The following is a 25,662-nucleotide window of genomic DNA, read 5'->3' as shown; positions in this document are numbered from 1 at the left end:
ACAACAACCCTGAGATAAAAATTATCTCCAGTTTACGGACAAGGAAACTATGACATACAGGGGTTAAGCATTTGCCTCCAGTCACAACTAGAAAAGTAGGAACACAGGCTGTGTTCTTAAAATGATTTTAAAATGCTTATTTTTGTTTAACCTGTTAATAACAAAAAGATTAAAGCATAAATTATGTCTCCTACCTCCTTTTTGCTTTTACTACAATTATTCTTCATCTTTATTTTCATGTCATTTTTATATCCTCTTATGCAACAATCTTTCTTTCTGGAATAAGAATAATAATATTAATGTCTCTTGAAATCATAGCCACTAGGGGAGTAAAAGTGTGTGGTATTTGTGTTTTTAAATATTTTTTAATAAAAGCTAATTTGATTTTATTTAATATATTAGGACATAATTAGATAGGCTACTTCTTTGTTTTTGTTTTTTTCACTAGCTGTCTTCTCCCAGTATTGAGATGAATTACCAAAGTCCATTGTCACTTTGTAAGCTAAAAGAGAAGTCTGTCTGCACACCTGTATCAGCCCAAGTAACTTCAAAGTCTTGTTGCAAAAGGGAAAAAGAGACTGATGACCCAAAAAGCTGCAAAAAGAGAAGAGCCTTGGATTTCTTGAGTAGACTGCCTATACCCCCACCTGTTAGTCCCATTTGTACATTTGTTTCTCCAGCTGCACAGAAGGCATTTCAGCCACCACGGAGTTGTGGCACCAAATATGAAACACCTATGAAGAAAAAAGAATTGAATTCTCCTCAGATGACTCCACTTAAAAAATTTAACAACATTTCTGCTTTGGAAAGTGATTCGATAGCTGATGAAGAACTTGCACTGATAAATACCCAAGCCCTTTTATCTGGTTCAGCAGGAGGAAATCAACTTACATCTATCAGTGGGTCGACCAGGACTGTTCCCACTAGTCCTAAGGATTATGTTGGACTGAAAAGGCCTTACACTACATCTGTGATCAAAGAACGAGAGAATTCCCCAGCCAGGTCCGAAGAACAGGAGACTAACATGCAGGACACAAGTGCAATAAAAAATATATCCAAGAGACTGCAAAGGCGACAGAAACCAAAATGATAATTAAATTAGTTATTGACTCAACCTTTCCAGTTTGTAAAACATATACAGTTTCAAACTGTACATTGGAATTTGCATAATGAGGAAAGGAAGGAAATAGTTAAAAGTTTATCTGGTATTTGTATATCGCAGCAATGCTCTTTCCCATTTTCTTTATTGGTATATTCTTATTTCAATTATATATCTTAAAATTGTGTAACTGTATATTAACTAATCAAGAAAATCTCTAAATCTTTATGACTGGGTTTGATCACTGTTTAAGTATTACAAATGAAGTAAACACAACTGTTTCTTTTAGATTGTGTCAACTACAGGAAACCAAGTAAAGTTATTTTGACTCACATAATTCTTTTTGGTTTAGTTTCATTTTAGGTTTGTTTTTAAGAGGTAACCCACTATGAACCAGTTTTCCATAATGCACATGTTGGTTCTAATACAGTTTTTTCCTGATCAAAAAAGTCAGGATGAGTGAGATATTACAGTGGTATTTTCTTTCAACCAGTCCTTCATCCTTAAGTCAGCATGACTACAAGAAAAATAGAACCCTCAGTGCACTTCCTTTTTCTGATGCCATTTTGATCTGTAAAATTAAATTATTTATTAAAAGTTGAAATACTTTAAATCAGAAACAGACTTCATTGTGTTAATTTGTTTTTATTTCTTAACAAAATGATCACCTGGACTGCAACTTAAGAGAAAATCTTTCAAATTGGCACTGATTCTCCTTGCTTTTAGTCCTATCACAGGATTCAGCAAGCAGTCCCTTTTAAACCTAGTTTTCTCTAACCACCAAAGCAGATGAGAACCATTCAATTTAAGATGGTATTCTCATTTGTTACTTTAATAGAGGAAAAAGAGAAAGCAGTTCAAACTAGAAGCTAATAGCATAAAGTGTTTTAGTATGCCTTAAATTTATATGCAGTATCATGTTTTTAAATCTCATTATAAACACATCTTAAAGCCAAGAATAAATCCTTTTAAAAAGCAATTTCCTTCCTTCCATAACTGTGACCCATGTTCTTTCTCGCTTCTGAAAATTAACATAATAGTCTGTTCTGCTATTCTTTCTAACTTAAGTGTTCTGCCAGTCTTACTAATGTGATTTAACTTTTTTTCATAAAACAATTTAGTCTTCATATCCTAATCATTTTCCCAATGATCCATATACTAGAACAGGGAATAAAACAAACTAGAGTCTCAGCTGAACAGAAAGAATTATAAAAATTCAGCCTTTTTATTTCTTGAAAAAACTTAAGCTATAACCTCCTTCATTTTTCATTAGCATAAATGCTAATGACTACCCATAATGGAGACATCTAACATACACTTTGCTTTTTATAAACTGTAAATAATATAGCCAAGCTATATAAATAAAATGTGAAGCTTGAGTATATATGGATATTGTGCCCCCAAAAGTGATAATTTAATGATTACAAAGTCAGCAATGTACACTACATGATAAGGGGTAAATGGTAAAAGCGATTTGTGTCACTCAACAAACACTTAATGAGAGCATCTTGTGTATATAAAGCACTCTGCCAACCCTGTGAGTGATGCAAATGTTAATACACAAAACAAGTCAGTGTTCAGTGTTCAAAAATTTTAAAAAATCAGGAGCCATGGGTGTTGAAAGAAAAAATAGGTCATTTCTAGATGGGATAAACAAAGTTGGTGGCATTTTATTAATGATTTTATGCTTCCAAAAAGGCAAATGTATCAGGGAACTATTCTGAGCTCTTTCAGAGTAGGACAAATACAAAGTAGCCCAGTCCAGGCTAGGTGAACCAGAAACCCTAAGCAGAGAGTCTGAAGTAAATCAGTGGGGCTTGAGTTATGATCCTTCAGCTGCTCCTATGGAATTGAGCAAAGGAACTCACATCTGGACTTTCTGACACTTCTCACCTCTACTATCCTAAATGAGTCAAGCCACCCAGACTGACCTAATTCTGCACTGACCTAGGGACCACGTTGACTAGGACTACCCAGGATTATCTAGGGTCTGGAAAACAGGAGTACTGTTAATGTGGATTATCATTATTATTAGATTATTATGTGTTGAGCTTGGATACACAGAATTTAGCCAAACTATACTTGAGATTCATTCAAATTCACTTAATTTTAGCTTGTTGGGCAAACTTTGCTACTCAAAGGAGACATCAATTTTTTTAAATGTTAATGAAAAAATTACAGATCATTGCTGGTAATCATCAAGATGTTGAATAGATTTCAATAGTACTAAATATGGAATATTAAAGTAATACAGTCTTTCTAATGTATAGAGATCAAATAATTTATACACACAAGTAAAATATAAAGTTGCTTTTATCTTTACCTCTGTGTCTCCTAGTCATTAAAGAAGATGGGTAAATTTAGAAAAACTAGTTCTTAATAGGGTAGAATTCTGTGGTATTTATGGTAAATAAGTTTTTTATTTTCTTAAACCCCCCAAAATTAGATTCAATGACAAGTCCATATAAAGCAATACCATATATAATTTTTAATAACCATAAAAGCACCATTATATAGAACACTTAAAATAATGCTTCACAAAACATTAGAAAGAAGTTGTTGGCCAACAAGAAATAAAGCATACATCCTACATGGTCTTATCCGTGGTCTCACACCAAATTAATCTGATTCCAACCTGTTAAAATTTGATTTGGATTCATAAATTCAATATTAATATAAGAATTGTAGTAGAACTTTGTCTTAAAGCCTCACAAAACACTGAGACTGCTCCTCATAAGAGGAGCATGACTTTTCCTGTTTCCATGTGAGGACATCCTGGGATGCTTCATTCCTTGTACGCCCAAAACTTTGGAGCTGCCAACTGATAATACACATTTATAGGAATAATTTTTAAAAATTGATTATTCCTCTTAAAAATTGGTGTTTTATAAAGGCAGGCTTGTTTTATGTACACTGTTAGCTCAACAGCCAAACAGATTTATCCCTGTTATCAAACAGGCTTAACCCTGTTTGATAAAGTGGTAGTTAAAACACAAGATGTGACTTGAAACAACGACACTGATTTTCCTCAGTAGCTTGTATCACTATTAAGATTTTAACATATTTCTAACAGTGACACATTGCTAAAATAAAGGGATAATTTCCCAAAGTGTCTACTTTGAAGGACAATATTCCCTTAGGTGTATACTTCCTAGTGTCTTCATCTTAAAGGAAAATCAGTACCATCATTACAGCCACACAACTCACATTTTTGGATACACAGATGATCAAAAGTAGCAATGCCACTAAAAAATTGTTCCTGCCTATTTCTCCCCCACCTTCCCAACTTTCCTGACGGAGATGAATTTCCTGAAAAAATAGACTGCTTCAGAGAAAGGGCTACTGAAGCTTTTTATTAAAAACAGTTCATTAATGAGCCTATGTGGCTGATTACGTTCTTGGGTATGTTCTCAGGCTTCAGTTTTGAATTAGTTCTTTCCCTAGAGAAAGGACTTTGTTTAATCAAATCGGCAGAATTCCCAGCATCAGACCATGCACATAGGATCACTTTAACAAATGCTTGTTGAAGAGGCATGTAACGACTTCTGCACAGAAACTCTCAGGCTTGACTATTTACACTGGAATTAGAGCTCTGACTACCACTGAACGGAGAATAAATACCAAAAATTGAAGTAAAAACTGATTTAGGAAAATTCGGAATGCCTGTAAGAGAGGCCTCTAATACCCGTGGTGACAACCACCCCTTCTGTTAAAGGAGCTCTCATTAGTGAAGCTGCCATGCACCCTCCGGTTTGGGAACTCTGCGTAGGTATTCCAGTACCCTGCACCGTTGGAAGGAGATGCGTTATTCCTGTCCTGGTTTCTGTTCGCTCTGCTTGGTTTTTCTGCATGCAGCACACTGTAAAAGGTAACATCATGTTCATATCGTTCTTTCATTCGGTGTATTTTCTCTCTTGGGACTCCATGAATGTTTCTTCTACGTGGAAAAAAAAATGCAAATGTTTAGTTAAGGCAGCATATCAAAATGAGTTATATTTTACAAGTATTTGTATTTTACAAGTCCTGTATTATTACACAGATATGCACTCCCTATTCTCAAGATGGAACTCTGACAAAAGCAAAACATCGTGTTAGGCAGTTATCGTTCGGCTCAACTGTTTTTCATGCGGCCCTGCACACCCCCAAGCTACCCTGAGGCTAGCAAAGAGCTAAAACATCAAAAAATGCTGTTTCTGGAAATCTCAATTCTGTGCTTCAAAACATAAGACAGCACCATGAGCTCTTCTTATGTGTTTGCCAATTTGTTATGCATGTATCTGTAATCACTTATGTCAGTCCTAGATAGTTCTAGATCCTTATTAAAACAACATTCTTCAATTCTCACGGACATGAGAATCAATTGGGGATATAGTTTTGAAATGTAATTATCAGAGACTTCAACTAGGAATGGGGTCCATGAACTAGGACTTTTAAAAATATTTATTATTTATTTTTTTGGCTGTGGTGGATCTTTGTGGCCACAGTACAGGGGCTTTCTCTACTAGTGGGGCACAGGCCTCTCACTGCAGTGGCTTCTCTTGTTGCAGAGCACAGGCTCTAGGTGTGTGGCTTCAGGAGCTGTGACATGCGGACTCAGTGGATACAGCTCCCAGACTCAGTAGTTGTGATACACGTGCTTACTGCTCTGCAGCATGTGGGATCCCTCTGGACCAGGGATCAAATCAGCATCCCTTGCATTGCAAGGCAGATTCTCAACCACTGGACCACCAGGGATGCCCCATGAACTAGGAGTTTCACAATCACCTCAGGTGATTCTGACAGAGGTGATTCACACATCCCTTGAGAAACACTATCTGCTTGTAACCATAAGATGAATTAGACTTATTCCTAAAAAGTAAATTCTGACCTCACTGGTTACTTTAAATCATTGACATTACCAAATAGCCCAGATGGGGAATTATCAGAACCCATGCATTCAATCAACAAGTTAGTATTATTTGGACATTGATTGCTTTACAAACTAGAAGCAGCATCTAGACCATAAATGAACCACAGACTGTTCAATATCTGAAGGTCTTTGTTTAGCCTAAGTGCAAAAACACCACTCACAAGTGCAATCCCATGCAGAGGAAAGTGCTTTCAAATGTCCATTAATGAAGAAGCATTTTAGCAGAATGTTAAATATGTCCTTGTTGAGGACCAAGTCCAAGCTAAGATTTAGCATTTAGCATTATATTAGAAAACTGACCCCAAAGTAAAGTCTTTCACATTAATAATTTCAAAGTTATCAATTTCCAAGAATTACCATTTCTGGCCTGAAAACTACCATGTCCATTTCCAGCCTGAAAAGATTCTTTTGTTCGGTCTGAAATACCTGAAAATAGCAGGATACATAATGAGGAGCTAGAAAAACAAAGAAGTACCTTGCTAACTCTTGAACGTTGAATTTCCAGCGAGTGTCAGGTTCTCGGAATATAACTTCATAGTTATTTTCAAGTGCCTGATTTTTCAAAAGTACATAAAACATTGAAGACATGGTATGTATGTTTGGGAATGTTTATGCTGCCATTTAACATTTACTACAAATCTTTTCTAACATTCCTTTTGTTTAACCAGTAATTCAATGCCTCAATTTATGTTAACAAATACAGTTGGTACATACCAAACTTAGCCACTCTCAGATTATATTATGGTTCCAAATGATAAATTTTCAGTAATTCTATCTACTATGTTGGAAAATGACAACCGTTCTTTGTTTTGAACCTTTAAATAGATAGATAGTTGAACTAGTTTTAAATTCCCTGTCCATAGGAATGAGCAATGAACTCCAATGGTTTCCCAAAGTCCCGTACATGTGATTATCGCAGATTCACTTTCGTCAAGTGCGTTGGCCTAGTCCTCACACCTTGCTTTACAAAGTGAGAGTACCAGAGGCACAGAGCTTGGGAAATAAAAATGATTTCCACATACTTCACATATTCTTCCCTCCAAAAAGTAGCTCTCCCATCCATGCCACATAGTTTGGCTCAATTCACCATGCTATATTTCCTTGAGTTTAGAAAATGATTATCATTTCCATGGAAACATCAAATGTTCTTTGCATTGCCTTACTACTACTTACTTTTATCTCAAATTGAACTTTCTGTTATGACTACTGTTTGTTGTGTTATAAAATACAGAATAAAATGGGCTAAGTAAGGGGATTTCCTCTTCATTCTTTAGATGGACACTTCTAATTTCATAAGGATATCAAATATCATACATGGAAACTATCTAGTTTCTGTGTCTTAGTAGTAGCTGTGGATGGCTGGGAAAGATTGTGCATGTCTAGAAATTAGAAAATAAAAAGTAAAATGACTTTCCTTAAGCCACTCTCAGTTAAGCTCTGCCTCTTGGTTCTGAGCTGTGCCTTAATTAACCTGACTCTTCACATCCCTGTCCATTTTTCTCCTAAGTGGATGTTCGATCCATGAACTGAAGTAACCACAAAGTTGATGCTCATTCTTTCCTACATTCAGCAAAGTCCCACAGTCTGGGCCTAAGTAAAACTGATGAAAGTATCTAGACAAAAGCACACCTCTATGTAAGCTACTCTGCCCAAAATATTAAAAAAGGCTTAAAAACAGGCTGCCATGAGTCCAGTTTTAGAGAGATTCACTTTAAAATTAGCCAAGTAGGGAGAACACTCAGCTGTCTTCTTCCTCTCCCTGTATGTTTGTGGATCTTTTCTCCTTAATACACACAGTAAGGAATGAAAACATATTAGCACAAAAGATGACATCTGTCTGAAAAATAGATCAGACATACTTCATAAATAAAGAAAAATGTACACATTGCTTCATTCATCTGACTGTCCTGACAGTAGACGGCTGAACTGTTACCTTATACGTGCATTTATATTTGTATTCTAATATCTTAAGAGGGTTACAGTGTTACTCCTGAATCTGTGTTTAAACTAAGAAATTCATTGCCCTGGAACTCCCATGCAGCAGCAGCACCCATAGTCCTGAAGTCCCCAGCGTGGCAAAGACAGAACTGTCCTATGGACATCATCTCCAGCTCCACTGGAGGCATCACCTAGTCCAACACTTCTCAGCAGGTTTCAGCAGATGCTCCTATGTATGCCTTCCCTTAGGAAAACAACCAAGATAGAATGCTGTCAAGAATTCAGACCAAGGGCTATTTTTGAAATGTACCCTGAGGTAGTATTAGCATCTCAGCAAATTTCAGCCACTGAACGGCAGAGAAACGCTAAAATAAAACCTCTTTACCTGATCCCTGGGAGAACTACTAGTAATGAATATGAGATCATTAAGACCAAAAAAAGAAGAAAGAACAAATGTTTCAACTTTCTCACAAAATGTCCAGAACTGAAAATTCAGAATGATACTTCTTCCTACCATGACTGCATAGGGCTTCATTTCCCAGGCGTGGAGGTTGGTATTATCAATAATAATGGGGGATATGCCATTCCTCATTGCTTTTCTTGCTGCAACACAATGTTATATAACAGTGAACAACATGCAACAATCACAGAAGGGCGAGTGTACTCCATATTTTGTTATTTTTATTACAGGATGTCCTCATTACACAACTTTAATACCACCTACTTCAGAACCCATTATCAAAAATTTTCTTTTTCCTGGAATCTAGGGAGGTTACACTCTGGCATTCTGTTTGAGGGGAAAACATGGCAGAACTTTAGATTAAGCTCCTTCCATAAATTTTTTTCATTTTGCAGGAGCTACAATCTATGTGCACAAGAGGATTTCCCAGGAGCTTGGAAAGGAATCTGTCACCTCTTTTCTGGTTCCACTCATGAGCTTCCTCCAGGAAGTCAGGATTGAATTCATAGGCACCATCTTCCCTGAAGAAAAAATCATCCGTGCTGAAAATCAGGGCTCTGGGAAAGTCGTGTTGCAATTGTCTGGAGAGTGGGGAAACAAAGATTATTTTATGACCATGCATTTTCATACTATAAATCATTTCCTTCCATCTCTAACATTTAGTAGTTTACACTTGTGAGACCACCAGGTTTGAGTTGTTGAAATTCATTTTAAAAAGAGAGATTCTCTCTAGAAGGTATCACTCCTTCATAGGGGTAAGGAGAGGGCTGAGAGGGGACTGGTGTGTTGCCCAACTCTTTAACAAGTGCTGTCACCACCGCGCTGATGTCTGCAGCTACCAGAACTGATTCTAGATGAAACCCTGGAGGCTTCGCTGCAGGGGTGACAAGAGTGGGCACAGCCCTCACTGACGTTCCTCTGTGACGCACCATTGCCCAAGGACCCCTGCTGCAGCCCCTTCCTGCACCCCCTTACCTGTCCTGGGTCCCCTCGCCTTGGAGCTCTATTCTCCATAAGGACCCATGTGAGACACTGGTTCTTGCTGAGGTATGAAATGTAGATAAAAGTGATGTGTGTGCTACCCCTAACAGGTAACATTTTAGCAGTGACCTAAACCAAATTCTAAAACCAGCAGAAGATGCAGATCCAACATTCCCTAGGCGTTCCTAAACTTGTATCACTCTCTCTGAATATGAAAATGTCACACACAGAAAAAAAGAAAAGGCATCATGGAGTCCCCCCTTTAAAGCAGGGGGAAAAAAAAAGCATATGAAGTTTTGCACAAAATAACTTCAAAGAGAAGATATTTCCACATGAAATCCTTATTCAGACTTCTTTGGGGGAGAAGATGGCTATTGTGCTAGACAGTAACAAAGTAAATCTCTGAGCCTCCTTTCCTCACCTATAAAAATGGAGGATAACAGCACCCATCTTGCTAAGTGAAGATGACTACCTGATAACCTGGGGAAGTGCCTCGCACAGTGCCTGACACAATGAGCACACGATTCTCTCCCTTCTCCCTGTGTTGCTCCCCAGCGTAATTCTAACTATAAACAAATTCACCAGTCAGATACAGTCCATGACAAAATGGCCGTGCTCAGAATAAAAAGATATTTAAAAGTTGGAGGAAGGACTTCCCTGGTGATCCAGTGGCTAAGAATTTACCAATGCAAGGGATGTGGGTTTGATTCCTGGTCCAGGAAGATTCCACATGCTGCAGAGCAACTAAGCCTGTGCACCACAACTGCTGAGCCAGCATGCCTAGAGCCCATGCTCTGCAACAAGAAGCCACTGCAATGAGAAGTCCGCACACCACAACTAGAGAGTAGCCCCTGATTGCCACAACTAGACAAAAGCCCACACAGCAAAGCAGACCCAGCGCAGCCAAAAATAATTAAGATTTTTTTAAAAAAGGGGGGGGGGAGGAAATGTTGGAACATAACAAGAGCAGGAAATATAAAAAGAAAACAGAACTATTCAGCTCTGTTTGTTCTTCTCCATCAAGAAGAATTCTAATCAGGAAAGAACATAAGGCATTGAAACCACAGATAATGAGTAAAGCACCTAAGCTGCTTGAAACACTTAGGTTCAGTTCCTGCCATTCCACTAGTGCCATGCGGACTCTCTAACCTTCTGTGTTCCTGACTGAAAACTTGTATAATATCATGACCTAGTAAACAGAGCTTCTAGTAAGGATGGAATGAGGTGAGGTATGGGAAAACATTTTTCAAGAGGTAAGGTACTTTACAAACACAAGGTACTGTTATTTTATTAATAATAACAAATGAAGTCAAATTTTCCAACCAAAACTCTTTACATGCCATCGTAGTAAAAAGTGCATTGGAGTGTGTACATACTAGGAGGGGTGGCAAAGAAAATGTGGCCATTTTAAATACACCACAGATACAGAAACAGACATGAAAGGCAAGTATAAAGATCTGATAAAACGGATTCGCATAGTTTCTTTGTAAATGTCTTTTGACTGTAAAGATACTCAAACTGAAAAGCTCAAATCAGATATCCAAATGTTAACCTCCAGGGCAAACAGTTATTATAAAGACACCTTAGAAGAAAATCTAAGGGCAACACTAACTGCATTTTCAGGTGTGCATATTTTATATCTGTAAATGCTTTACAGTTTTTTAATTATTTTCATCAGTATTATCTAGTCTAAACATGAAAGCTTCAATAAGAGTTTAAATAATATTGTGTAACTTGTTTTCCTTATCTTTTGTGTACTAAGTTAAGCAACTCTGGATATTAGTTCCAAAACTTCTTAAATATCCCTTCTAAATCTGGCTTCGTTTTCCTATTAAGTCTGCCACTTATAGGTTTGGTTTTGTCATTTTCAGAATGGAGTTTTTCTTTTCATAGACATAGCTTTATCTCCTCTTTATGGTTTATATTATCTACTACAAGTTAATACTCTAATTTTTCATTTTAAAAAAAAAAAAAAACCTTTTAAGGCATGGGTTCAATTCACATTTTATTTGAATTCTATTCCCTTCTAAAAAACAAAAAAGAAAACACAGCAAAGAAAGTATCACCTTGTTTGCAAAATTTTGCCTTAGAGTAAAAGTTAAATTGTTCAGGACCACTATGGAGCTGAACCACCTGCTCATCATTTCCCAAGACACATGTGACTATAGCCTATATGGTCCTCCTAACAAACAGGCAGGCAAAAATAGGACCATTTTTCACCTTTACAACTCTAATGGAATTGGGGGACTGGAGAAGATGAAAGAATTGACTTTTTGATCTTACTAAATAATCGTTCCTTCAAAACTTGTTTTTGCTTCACCTGAATGTTAAATCAGCACTGGCAGTCGTGGTGCATTTTGAATACACAAGACTTAAAAGCTCTCCCACCTAAATGAAGAACTGGTGAACTAAGCAATCCTAAGAGTCTCAAACTTCAGTGGAAGCAATAAATACCATTCCGTCAGCTTCAGAAGTGACGAGCATAATGCCCCAGCTCTAGCTTCCTTTATGGTGGTCAGGAGCCTCATGCATTAGGGAAAGTGAGAGAATGAAAAAAAAAGGGGAAAAAAAAAAAGACAATTACATCCACATAATTTTCACCTCTGCAGTGCCCCCCAAACTCACCTGAAACTACTACTATGAGAGTAACTTAGGTTCTAATCTTGATTTCATAGCATCACTCTTTTGTGTAATTCTTTTGTTTAATAATAGAGAACCATTTGAATATATTTAGATATCTATTAGTCACTCACCCACTCATTGATAAAGTCCAACATTAGTATGTAACTTTGAGTTGTACCCCTTATTATTGGAATTTTCCAACATGCAAAATAAAATAACATAATTATTCCCCATATAACCATGGTCCAGCTTTAACAATTATCGTTATATGGCCAGTTTTGTTTCATCTGCTTCATACTTCATTCCACCAAATATCTTTTCAGTGTTCAAATTTCCCTGATTGTCTCATAAATATATTCCTACAATTGGTTTGTTTGACTCAAGAGCTAAACAAGATCCATACTTTGCATTTGGTCCCCACATTCCTCAAGTCTCATTTATTCCATGTTTTTCCCTCTTTTTATTTCCACCTAAACCTTCCCTCCACAATCTTTTATATTTAGAAAATGTTCAAACCTATAAAAATAAGTTGAAAGAATACTATGAACACTCTTTACCCTCCATTGTTAACATTTTTGTTAACAATATTGTTAACATCTTGCCTCATTTATTTTACTTCTCTCACATGTGTATTTTTGATGTGCCATTTAAAAATAAGTTGCAGACATCATGATACTTTGTTCCTAAATGCTTTATCAAGTATCTTCTATAAATAACATTATCCTAAATAATCACGTCACAACTTAAAAATGGAATTATAAATTATAAATGTTATAAATATATACTATACATAAATTATATACTAATTTATGTTACAATTTTATATTACAGCTATTTATAATGCATGCAATGCTCAGTTGCTCAGTTGTGTCCAACTCTTTCTGACCCCATGGATTGTAGCCCACCATGCTCCTCTGTTCATGGGATTTCCCAGGCAAGAACACTGGAGTGGGCAGCCATTCCATTCTCCAGGGGATCTTCCCGAGCCAGTGATCGAACCTGGATCTCCTGCATTGCAAGTGGATTCTTTATCTCTGAGCCACCAGGGAAGCCCTTAGCTATTTATAATAGCCAATGTAAAAAAAAAAAAAAAAATAGCCAATGTCAATAGATTTTCTAATTTAAAATTTCCTTCACGGTACCAATATCTTCACAGATTCAAGTACAGCATTTAGCTATTAACACCTCTTTAGTACCACTTAATCTAGTCTTCATGCCTTCTCTGGTTTCCCTTTTTTTTAAAAAAAAACAATTACTTTTAATTGAAGGATAATTGCTTTACAATATTGTGTTGGTTCCTGCCATACATCAACATGAATCAGCCATAGGTATGTATTTGCCCCCTCTCTCTTGAACCTCCCTCCCTGCTTTCCCTTTTTGAAGAGTCTAGTCAGTTGGTTTGAGAATGCCCCACATTCTGGATTAGCCTGGTTATTTCCTCATAATTAGATCCAGATTGAACATTTTGGAAGGAAAATACAGAGGTGATGTTTGCATACCTGACTGCACGTGATGACCATCTGTACCATCCTGCTAAGTTTATCACTTGGCTAACAGGTAGCATCAGCTAGCATTGCTTCCCTTGTGATACTACATCATGTTGGAGCTGGGGGGGGTTGATGTAACAAGAGGCCCCGTGTAACATCCTATTCCCCAACAACCTTTCCCTCAATGAGCTTTATATTCATTGCTGATCACTGCCAAATGAGTTATTACACTGGGAATAGCAGAATACTGATTACTTCGTGTAATTTCTTCTGTATTTACTAGGTGGCATTGTCTAGTAAAGAAGAGCACTCTTTCCCTTTCCCCTTTTAATAATGCTTACCATCGTCTTTCTTTATGATGCTCAAATTGTCCCAAATTTGCCCAGCAGGTGCCCCCTCAAGCTGGCTCCTGTGTCTTGGTCTACACCAGCCTTAAAAATACTACTTTTCCCTTCTAGTTAGCAAAGTAACACATATTCAAGGCAAAATATTTTGGAAGAGAAAACTGCAAAACAGGAGAGGTTCCTATATTCCTCAACCTAAAAATACTAATATTTTGATTGTCTTTCCAGGAGACAGAATTTTTTTTCTCATCTGATATTTTGTTCCATAAAAACAGAAACATAATGCAGAGATTATCAACTTCTTTTCACCAAATTTATTTCCACAGCAACTATTTCCCACCTTATGAAGTATGATTCTGTGCCATTATTTTTTTCTTTTTTAAAAATTAATTTATTTATTTTAATTGGAAGCTAATTACTTTACAATATTGTAGTGGGTTTTGCCATACATTGACATGAGTCAGCCATGGGTGTACATGTATCCCCCATCCTGAATCCCCCTCCCACCACCCTCCCCATCCCATCCCTCAGGGTCGTATCAGTGCAGCAGCCCTGAGCGTCCTGCCTCATGCATCGAACCTGGACTGGCGATCAGTTTCACATATGGGAATATACATGTTTCAATGCCATTCTCTCAAATCATCCCACCCTCGCCTTCTCCCAGAGTCCAAAAGTCTGTTCTTTACACCTCGGTCTCTTTTGCTGTCTTGCATATAGGGTCATCGTTACCATCTTTCTAAATTCCATATATATATGTGTTAATATACTGTATTGGTGTTTTTCTTTCTGACTTACTTCACTCTGTATAATAAGCTCCAGTTTCATCCACCTCATTAGAACTGATTCAAATGTGTTCTTTCTAATAGCTGAGAAATATTCCATTGTGTATATGTACCACAGCTTTCTTATCTATTCATCTGCCGATGGACATATAAGTCACTTCCAGGTCCTAGCTATTGTAAACAGTGCTGTGATGAACATTGGGGTACATGGATCTCTTTCAGTTCTGGTCTCCTCAGTATGTATGACCAGCAGTGGAATTGCTGGGTCATATTATGCCATTATTTTTGATGAGTTATTCATATGGATGAACCATAATTTACTTAACCAATATTCTGTGGTCAGGTATTTAGTCTGTCCCCAATTTCTTTGATTCTCAGCAAGTTTAAGTATTTTTTCTTATGTGTGCTGCTCATTTAGAGATATTCTTTTGTGAACTGCATTTTCATTTTCATGTCCTGTGGTTGTTGATAAAACCTCCTTATTGGGAGGTTTATGGCTAAATGAATTGGTAAAATCTTTATTAAGTACCTCAATTTCTTTTTAATTTTGTTTATAATGAACTCTAACATACAAGTCTCAATTAATAGAATTTTCCTTTAGTCACATGAACTCATCTTTTATGTTCTACTTTCTGTCTTTGATAATACATTTACAATAGTCTTTCCCAACCCAAGATTATGTAAATATTCATCTATGTTCTCTTATATTTCACTCTTGAATCCATCTAAAATTTCAGCTTTTATGTGGTTAAAACAGAATGAAAATGGATCCCTATCTCAAGCCATTCACAAAAACCTGAAATGGATTAAAGACTTAAATGTAAGACCTGAAGCATTTAACTCCTAGAAGAAAGCATAGGGGAAAATCTCCTTGACACTGGTCCTGGCAATCAGTTTTTAGGTATTACATCAAAGCACAAGCCACAAAAGCAAAAAGTAGTAAAAGAGGCTACATCAAACTGAAAAGCTTCTACACAGCAAAGGAAACAATCAACAAAATAAAAAGGCAATCTACCAAATGGCATCACCAACTTGAAGGACATGAGTTTGAGTAAGCTCGGGAGTTGGTTATTGGACAGGGAAGCCTGGCATGCTACAGTCCATGGAGTCGCAAGGCATCAGACACAACTGAGCAACTGAACTGGTCAAATAGAAAAAAATATTTCCAAATCATATATCTGATATGGGATTAATAACTGAAATATGTAAATAACTCATACAACTCATTAACAAAAATAAAAAATCCAGTTAAAAAAAGAGCAGAGGATCTGAATAGACATTTTTCCCAAGAAGACATACAAATGGCACACAGGTACATAAAAAGGTGTTCAACAGTGCTAATCATTAAGGAAATGCAAGTCAAAATCCAAATGAACTATCACCTCATACCTGATTAAATGGCTATCATCAGCAAGACAAGAAATAAAAAGTGTTGATGAGGATGTGGAGAAAAGGAAACCTTTGTGCACAGTTAAAAGGAAAGTAAATTATTGCAGCCTCTGTGGAAAACAGAATGGAGGTTTCTCAACAAATTAAAAATAGAACTACCGTAAGATCCAGTAATCCCACTTCTGGTTTACACCCAAAGGAAATGAAAACAGGATCTTCAAGTTATCTGTATACTCCCCATGTTTACTAAAGCAGTATTCAGAATAGCCAAATATGAAAACAAGTATTTGTCAGTGGGTAAATGGATAAATGTGGTAAATACATGCAATGGGATATTTTTTAGCCAGGACAAAGAAGGAAATCCTTCCATTTGTGATAATATCAATGAACTTTAAGGTCATTATGTTAAGTGAAATAAATCAGACAAAGACAAATGCTATATGAGCTCACTTATATGTGGAATCTAAAAAAGTCAAACTCATAGAAACAGGGTACAGTGATGGTTTCCAGGGGCTGAGGGTGTGGGAAATGTCGGTCAAAGGATACAAACTTCCAAGTAAAAGATGACTAAGTTCTGGAGATCTAATGCACAGCATGGTGGTTACTGCTAATTCTGTATTATGCACCAGAAAGCTGCTGAGTAGATCTTAATATGTTCTCATCACAGAAAAGAAATGGTGATTATGTGACACAATGGAGGTGTTAACCAAGACTACAGAAGTAACCATTTTTCAACACAGGAAGGTATCAAATCAATACACTATATACGTTAAATTTACATAATGTGTCAGTTACACCTCAATAAAGCTGGGGGAAGAAAAAAAGGCAAGTGAGTGGCACACATGGATTAAAACCCAGGTTTCTGGCCTCAGAGCTTTACACTAAACCACTGTAACTGAGTGCTTTTAAAATGAACCACAGTTATCTTCTTTCTCTAGTGACACTGAGGTTGTCTGCAATTTTCTGTACCATAAACAAAATTTTCAGTGAACATCACTGTGCCAATCTCCTTGTGAATATGTAGAACATCTCCTGAGGGTATAGCCTCAAGTGGAATAGAAATGGAAACATTTGTTTTTTTTGAAACTGTAGAGCAGGTATTATTTAAAATTTCCTTCTTTCTTTCAGAAAAAAAAAATTTTTTTCCCGGACAGAATATATGTTCCATGAAGGCAGGGATTTTTGTCTTTTTTGTTCGATGCTCTATTTTACATGAGACATAATAGATATTTGGTAAGTGTATGAGTGGTTCTTAAATATCAGGTTCTGTTGCCTTAATTATGCAAACGTTGTATAGGGTGAAAAGAATCTGTGAGAATTTCTATTTACTCTTTATGTGTTGAGAATTTTACCAGAACCTAAGGTTTATCCCCAAAGAAGACTGGGAAAGAGGATTCTTCCTAGACTCCAGTACTTCCTCTAGATGTTACTGGTATCCTCCTCAAAGACTTTAAGCTGGGAGGCAGGAAACAGGCTCAGCAAGTTGGCAACCTGAGGAGAACGGGGAGGGAGCCATAGCTGTAAAAAGCTTGGGCCTGGTGTGGCTGATCTTTTCGCTGCTGCCAACTGCACCGCCAAGGCTGAGCCTTGCCCTTGGGCAGATGGAGCTCAGCCATCACCAGCTTCATGGACCTGCCAAGCCACAGGCCTGGGCTCTGTGGCTAAGGGCACCCCAGTGAATAGTTCCCAGGCCATCCTACTGCTCACTCTCGCCCTCACACCTCCAAAGCAGGGCATGTTCATGAGATTCCAAACCAGACTCCCAGTTAGCCCTCATGTGCCACAGTGGCTCCACTGCAGTTTCCAGCAGAAATTCCTTTCAGTGTCTTGTGTGTGAACAGCAACTTTCCAGAAAATTCAGCGATGCCACAGGTTTCTCCTGTGTTTAATGCTTTGCTGGTCAACTCAATCATGCTGAGAAGAGAAGGAATCACATAATAACATGTGAGTTCCTTACCCTGACAGTTGAAATACAGATAAACTAAGCTTTTTTAATAGGGTCTTGACGAGTGTTTTTCATTACACAACAGATTGAAATCAACCTCATTACACTTTGATCAGGTCACTCTCACTAGCCTCTTCCTTTGGTGCAAAAGAAAAAGGTCTGATTAGAAATAAGGAGAATTTATCCCTATAGCCTTGATCAAGATATATAACTTCTTGAAATAATGCCATTTGCAGCAATATGGACAGACCTAAAGATTATCATACTAAATAAAGTCAGAAAGAGAAACACAAATACCAAATGATATCATTTATATGTAGAATCTAAAATAACAATACAAATCAACATAATCTATGAAAAAAAACCAGATTCACAGATATAGAGAACAGACCTGTGGTTACCAAAGGGGAAAGGGGAGGGGAGGGAAGGAATGGGAGTTTGGAATTGGCAGAGGCAATTATGTGTAGGATGGATAAACAACAAGGTCCTACACAGAGAACTACATTCAATATTCTGTGACAAACCATAATGGAAAATAATGTGAAAAAGAATATATAAATATATATATGAGTCACTTTGCTGTACAGAAAAAATTAACACAACATTGCAAATTAACTATACTTCAATAAAATTTTTTAAAAAGATATATAACTTCTTACGAGTTTAGTGTCTTCAGCTTGGACTAGATGAACTCTGTAAGAACTTCCTGATCATTTCCTGAAATTTTCCTACGAAAATATTCTTCCCCTTTCGTTTCTTTCTCTATTTCTACTGCTTCTCTAATCATAACCACACCTGTGACATTACATTGCCCCAATTCAGTAGGATCTTCTTCCCATACCCCGATAGCTCAAGGACTATAGTGGTTGTGATTCTCCTTTGTTACCTTTCTAGTGAATGACTGTGAACATAAACACTGCACTGTGTGTTCTTACTCTCCGTGAACACAGGTAGCATATATAGTCCTCTTTCTTCCCAATCTTCAGAGAGAGGCACTGCAAGGACTCTCAGCACTGGGGAGAAGAGATTCAGGAACCACCTTAGGAAAAAAAAATCACTAAAAATATAAAAAGTCAGTAGGTTCTCCAAGTAGACCTGAGTAGCTAAAAATCTGAGATGTCGCCTGCCTGATGCTCTAATTTTCATCCACACAGACCTGGACTAATACAAACTCTCTATTTTGACCTTGCTTTTACTTATGAGAGCCCTAGCCTCATAATTAAAAACACCATGGTCCAGAGCACTGTGAAGCGAGTATGCTCTGGGGTCTAATTACTCACTACTTAGTTAACCTAACTAATCCCCTCTTCCCACTGCTTCTCATATTTTTTTTAAACTGCATTTGGTTATAAAGTGTACCTTCGTCCCCATCTCTGTTCTATCATTGCATCACATCAGGAAAGCATCCTTTCACCTCCTTGGATAGCTCTGGTGCCAAGAAATAATGAAAACGTATTTCTCTTGATCGAAAATTCCAAGTCGTCCAGACATATGAATAAGGAGAAAAGCAGCTGTCAGTGAGCATCCTTTGAGCCTACTGAATCCATATAACAAACCATTTTTGATGGTGCCAAAACAAACTAGCACATTGCAAAGGATGTGTGTCCTAAAGCATGGTCCCCAGGCTTTGCTTTGACTCATACTTAAAGATTTAAAAAAAAAAAAAAAATGCAGGAACTGACTTAAGGTTGAGAACTTCTAATTTTTTAAACAAGACCATTAAAAAGAAAAAAAAAAAAAGATTACCCTAAACTATTGCCATTTCAAAAGGACATTTTAATCATATAGTCATGTAAGGCAATATTATTCAGTCATGAAGTAATGAGATTCTGACACATGCTATAACATAGACAAACCCTGAAAACATTAAGCTAAGTGAAATAAGCCATACACAAAAGGACAAATACCATATGATTCCCCTTTCATAAGGTATCTAGAGTAGTCAAATACAGAAACAGAAAACAGATCAGAGGTAGGTAACCAGGAGCTGAGGGGAGGGGAGAGGTATTGCTTAATGGGTACAGAGTTTCTGTTTGTGGTGATAAAATTTATAAAAGACAGTGGTGATGACAGCATATCACGTAATTAATAGCACTGAATCGGACACTTAAAAATAGTTAAAATGTCCTCAAAGGGGGGACATTACACACACACACAGAAGAAAGCACAGAAGTAAACAGAAGTCCACAGATGTTTTCACTGAAGTCAGAGGAAAGAACAGGTGCAGATCCAAATGAGTATGTATCAGTTCAGCTGTGGAAACAAATAGTTCTGGATCACCTGCTGAGGGTAAAAGGGTCTTGGAATTGGAATTCTATTTCTTCTCTCAATCCTATACTTTTTAGCCAGCTTTTCTCCATGGTCTGGCCCTGGGGTTACCTAACCAACACACTCAATATGAACAATTCACTGCAATCAAGCCCTGCTCCTCGTGAGCCTAGAACACTCAGGTCTTTCCCATTTCCATCTTCTTATGTACGATTCTAATCCTTTTCCTTGGCTTTCTGGTTTTCAGACATCCTCCTGGTCTTCAAGGCCAGCTTGAGAACCACCTCCACATGGAGGAGACTAGCTCTTCCCTAATTGTCTTATCTTCCTAATAACCAGCCTCAGTGACTCCACTGGCCTTGACCACCACCAGCACAGAAGAGGCTATTTCCCATGAGACTTTACTTACCCACAGCAGTGTGCTGGTTACTATCTTCCATTTGTTAGTCTTGTGTAGGCTCCTTCTCTCAACCTTACAGTATATATACCTTACTGTGCTTAGTCACTTAGTCGTATCCAATTCTTTGAGACACCATGGACTGCAGCCCACCAGGCTCCTCTGTCCATGGGGATTCACCAGGCAAGAACACTGGAGTGGGTTGCCAAGCCCTCCTCCAGAAGATCTTCCCAACCCTGGATTGAACCCAGGTCGCATTTCTGGCAGATTCTTTACCATCTGAGGTGTTAATAGTCTTATCAGTACTTAGGAAATACTGCTATTGTTGACTATCAAATAATTAACAATAGTTGGTATTTATGTAGCCCACACATTCTACAATGCTTTCACATTCATAATCACAGGATCATTGTTTACCACAATATCTTAAATCCCCACAATAAACTAACGAAAGGAATATTAGCTCCATTTTAATGAAAAAGAACCTGAGGTATTCAATCAAATGATCTATACTATACTAGTTCATAGGCTAATAAAATGTAATAAAATAGTTCATAATTAAACAATTAATAGCCCTGAATAATTAAAATCAGTCTTCTTACAGATTAAAAAAACTTCCTGGTATGTCCAAGACAAGAATAACCCTAGGGAAGCCCTTTATATAAAAAATTACTTATTTACTTGGTTTTTTAATAAATGCTTCATCATACAACCTATGTCTATCGAGCAAAGTTATTGAATAAAACTATTTTCAGCTAACTTAAAAAGTTATTTTCACCTTTAAAAAGTTTACAAACAATATGTACTTGTCATGGAAAAACTGAGAAAGTCAGGGGCAAAAGTCTGTATTCTATCCACTGCCTAAAATCAACAACTATAAATACCTATCTTTCTACATATTTCTTAAAACAGAAAATGGAATTTTTGTGTATATTAGAACATAGATGTCAAACGTACATCCATGTTTTCATTAATGACACGTGACTTATAAGCCAATCCTCTATTTTGTACACTTAAGTTGGCTCACATTTTTTTCTAGAACATCAAAACTTTGTGCTGAACATCTCTCTAATCTCATGCACTTGTCCAGTGATTGCCTTAGGATGAATTCCTGGAAGTAGAGTTTACAGACCAATGACAATAACCTATTTTTGAAATGCTTTTTAAATGAAATAGAGGTGATAAAACACATAGAGCAGAGAAGCTAATTTTTTAGTACTCTGATGTACTTAAAATTTTTAAGGCAGAGAAAAACTTCAACTGTTTTTTAACATGCCCAAAGAATTTAAATAATGTTTTCCACATTCCAGTCCCTGCAAAGTGTGAAAACATACAGATGAAAAGCACAGAAATCTAACATGGATTTGGGAGACCAGACAGAGCCTAATTTCAAAAGCATTTTTATTTTTTTAATCAAATGAGAAATGAAAGTAGAAAAAAAGATGAACCTGCATTTGTAAAAACAGATCTCCTCCCATTTTTTTTTAAGTTTTATTTTTCTGATTCAAGAAATACATGCTCATTATAGAAAATTTGGAATATACATAGAATAATAAAAATATGAATTTCCCAGAATCCAACAATACATATGATAGCCTTACAGTTTTTACTACTTTCTTACCTACATGTATTTTTTTAAAACAATTTGCAATCCTCCTTCTCTCCCCACAAATGGCCTGTGACATCCCGTATCCTCACTGAAGGCCTCTTTCCTTGCTGAGCTGTGGCTTGTATCCTTGCCTGCTCTCCTGATTTCCATGTAAATGCACAAACCAGGGACATTCCTGGGACAGTAGCTAAGACTCATCGTTCCCAATGCAGAGGACCCAGGTTCGATACCTGGTCAGGGAACTAGATCCCACATACTACAACTAAAAAAGATCCCCCATGCTAAAACAAATAAATGTTTTTTTAAAAATTTTAAAAAAAAAATGCACAACCCACCCCAAAGCAGAGCCAAAGTTCTGTATTCTCAGAATTGCCCATGTCCAGCCTATCAAGAGAACTCACAACGTCGGCTCCCAGCTGCCTCCTTCACTTCAAAGTCAGGCTTCTCCCCAGGAACACCATGAAGATGATCTCAGCTGGTCAACATCTTCAGCAGAAATGAATGCCTCTTAAAATGTATATGGCGGTTTAAGGTTTAACAAGTTCTCTCACACAGATGTAATCCTCACAGGAGTCCTCTGAAGTAGGCAGAGCATATTTCCCTGTTTAACAGGGAAGGAAACTGAGGAGTTGAGATTACAGCCATTCCATGGCAGAGCTTAGATTTGAAGCCATAAATTAGGACTTCCCTAGTGGCCCAGTAGTTAAGATTCTGCACCTCCAACGCAGAGGCACAGGCCCGATCCCTGTTTCAGGAACTAAGATCCCATGAACCACTGAGTGTGGCCAAAAAAAAAGAAAAGCCATAAATTGACTCAAAGTTCAGAGCTCTTTACCTAGCCATTATTAACAAAACACTTTTAAGTCTTACAATTAGAAATTAAGAGCTAGAAAGATCTTCAGTAAATCATCTAACCTAATCCCTGTCTTACTATTCACTTATAAGGAAAGTAAAGAAAAGCTAGGTGACTGTCCAAAGTCACCAACTGCCTTGTGACAATGAGGATCTAAAGGCACACTCTTCAGCCTTCCAGACCAGTGCTCATGGCAGCCATCCCTAGAGAGAGATTCTTTAATAAGTTGTTCTCTTATCCAGTGTCTTCCGCTTAGCCAAAGTCAACCAGGAATTAAAATCTTAAAAGCGTAGATGTCAGAGCCAGAAGGGACCTTAAGATAAACCAGGCCAACGCACTAGCTTTGGAGATGAAGAAAGTGAGACCCAAAACCCACCGCTTCTGCTGTTCAATTCTGTGCGCCCAGCGCTCACAGTATTACTCCCCTCTGGGTAGCTCTAAACAAAATCTGGCCAAAGACGTTTATTCACTTCTTGGACACAGTGTGTGAGAGGCCACAGGTCAGCAAGGCCAAAGAAAAACTGAACAGGGTTTGACTGCAGGAGGTATTTGGTTGGTAAGAGATGTACCCACCATGGCTGTATCATAAAATAACCACGTTCTGCTAGGTTCCAGGAAGGCTTCCCCATTCTCCACTCATACAGAGAGAAGACCTATTGAAATGTGTGTGGTTCTTAGAAAAGGGTACCAGTGGCCATTTGGAAGTCACTTGTCCCTTGAATCTGTGAAAACGCAGCAATAAGGTTTTGCTAAAAGCAAATCAGCCAGGAATCCTAACTGGCAGCACATCCCCAGGGCTCTCATCTTTCCCTGACCCTAAAGGACCCAGCCCTTCCTCCCATGTTCTTTGTGTACCATTCAAATCCGCTTCTGACTGTACGCTGCCACCTGGATTCTTCTTCTAAGGTTCCACAGTTCCACAGCCAGCCCCCGTGATTCTACAGCTAGCTAGCCTTATGTCTCTGGTGAGGTGGAAAGCTCTTTGAGGGCCAGGGACCACTTCGACTGAACACATACTACTGCCAGGCACCGTGCTTTTGCAGGATAAGATATGGCCCCCACCTTCAAGAAACTTCCAGGATAAACAAAACCATGTGCAGCACTGAGCAAAGCCCAAGGTGTAAACAGGAAGCGGAGGAGCCCAGAGGACGAGGATAACAGACGAGAGTCTTAAAGCGCTGTTGGAATCGGTTAGGCAAAGGGCAGCGGAGGGCAAGCCAGGCAAAGGCAAACCAAGCGGGCGGGCCAGCGTCAGCAAAGCCAAGGAGAGAAACAGTTCAACGCTGCAGAGTGGTGGGAGTTGAGGCTGGAGCTGCAGGCCTAGCAAGGTGGCCAAGGCAACAAGCCCGTGTCATTCAGGCTGACCCGGTACGGGGCCGCTGACGCAATTCGCGGGTAAACTAATTTGGGCGCCTTGGGCACAGTTGAAAGGCTGTGTAGGTGACGGCCTGCGAGGCCACGCGACCCCCTCCCCGGGGCACCTGTGCGCCTTCGCAGTCGCCAAAGGACACGCGGGGCTGCCTCCACCCGCCAGATATTCTACAGATCGCGCGCCCTGGCCCGGCCCCGACCCCGGGCCCCCGAGCGTCTCCGCTCCGGTTTAAAACGCCTGTTGACGCACTGTGGCGGGTGCCTGCGCGCCAGCGGGCGGCCCGGCGGTCTCCTCTGCAGTCGCCATCGGGCTTTCCCGAAGAGGGCTGCCCTTGGGCCCCCGACCCTAGGCTGTGAGAGTGGGGGTGAAGGCGTCCAGCCCCGCTGGCGGGGTCCGCGCGGGGGGGGCGGTGCCATGGAGGCTTGCGCCAGGCGCGGTGCCGACCACCGTCCTCCAGCGAGGGCGCAGCCTGGGAACCCGCGGCATGGGCCCCCGCGTCTCAGGCCCGCGGCCCGGCCGGGAACCGGGTGGCCCGGCTTCCCGTCGGCAGGCGCGGGCTGGACCGGAGCCCGGCGGGCACTCGGCGCGCGGCGCATCATTACCTGGCCAGTGTAGTTTTCCCCGAGCCCGGGAGGCCTCGCAGGAGGTAGAGGTGTTTCCGAAAGCTGTGGCGGCGCGGAGGTGTTCCACGCGGGGGCGGCGGGGCTGGCGGCCGAGGCGGCTGCGGCTGCTGCTGCCGGAGGCTCAGCCTCCCAAAGGATTCAAGAAAACTCTCCTCCATGGGGTGGGGGCTGGCGGCGAGAGCCCTGCGTTCCCTTTCCTGAAGTCACGGTCTTGGCCAAAGCTGTTGTTTTTGTGGCTCTCCGGCCATGTGATAGATGGAGGGGCGGGCGCTCGCAGCCCAGCCCCTCCTTCCCACCCGCCCGAACCGCGCTGCGTGGGAGGGGTCGTCCCTACCTGGAAAGCCGGGGACGCTGGGAGACACAGCCGCGAAAACCTCGGCGACCGACCTCCACTCCCCTCCTACCGCCCACCCTCACCTCCAGCCCAGCCCGTGCCTCCCTGCGCCCGTCGCCCTGGGCCCACCGAGCGGGACCCTGGGCACTTCCCCGGGCCGCCCGCGTAGAAGGCAGGCCTTCTGCAAAAGCCCTACCCCATCCCACCGCCCACTAGGCCTTGAAAGTGAAATAATTTTAGTTGACGAAGA

At 39.3% G+C, this 25,662-nt stretch overlaps 3 protein-coding genes across 8 annotated transcripts in view; 1 reads left to right on the top strand and 2 right to left on the bottom strand.

Moving 5' to 3' along the window:
- BRCA2 (BRCA2 DNA repair associated) overlaps positions 1-1,848 on the top strand; it is a 51,809-nt gene extending 49,961 nt beyond the window's left edge. For all 4 annotated transcript variants that reach the window (XM_061133657.1, XM_061133655.1, XM_061133658.1 and 1 more), the window contains exon 27: positions 449-1,848. In XM_061133657.1, coding sequence (XP_060989640.1) covers positions 449-1,090 — 642 coding nt within the window. In that variant the 3' untranslated portion in view covers positions 1,091-1,848. The remainder of the gene's footprint in view (positions 1-448) is intronic.
- A 1,716-nt stretch (positions 1,849-3,564) lies between these two features.
- Positions 3,565-25,362, bottom strand: N4BP2L1 (NEDD4 binding protein 2 like 1). 3 transcript variants are annotated; one of them, XM_061133673.1, is made up of 5 exons: positions 25,058-25,349; positions 8,860-8,987; positions 8,461-8,549; positions 6,484-6,560; positions 3,565-5,036 (listed from the first exon to the last, which is right to left on the bottom strand). In XM_061133673.1, the coding sequence occupies exons 1-5, from the start codon at positions 25,234-25,236 to the stop codon at positions 4,778-4,780; spliced, it is 732 nt and encodes a 243-aa protein (XP_060989656.1). In that variant the 5' UTR covers positions 25,237-25,349; the 3' UTR covers positions 3,565-4,777. The 3 variants fall into 3 exon arrangements, with proteins under 3 accessions (XP_060989656.1, XP_060989657.1, XP_060989658.1); XM_061133674.1 differs by lacking the exon at positions 6,484-6,560 and adding an exon at positions 6,366-6,434 and having other exon boundaries at positions 4,830-5,036; positions 25,058-25,354; XM_061133675.1 differs by lacking the exons at positions 6,484-6,560; positions 8,461-8,549 and adding an exon at positions 6,366-6,434 and having other exon boundaries at positions 4,855-5,036; positions 25,058-25,362.
- Positions 8,860-25,662, bottom strand: part of N4BP2L2 (NEDD4 binding protein 2 like 2) — an 81,712-nt gene continuing 64,909 nt past the window's right edge. Inside the window, exon 11 of the transcript XR_009691367.1 lies at positions 8,860-8,987. The gene's annotated coding sequence lies outside the window, so the exon portion shown is untranslated. The remainder of the gene's footprint in view (positions 8,988-25,662) is intronic.

This window comes from Dama dama, chromosome 30 (genome assembly GCF_033118175.1).
Source record: "Dama dama isolate Ldn47 chromosome 30, ASM3311817v1, whole genome shotgun sequence".
Taxonomy (NCBI): Eukaryota; Metazoa; Chordata; class Mammalia; order Artiodactyla; family Cervidae; genus Dama; species Dama dama.
The sequence above is the reverse complement of the archived record's forward strand: the minus strand, read 5'-3'. Positions and strand labels throughout refer to the sequence as shown.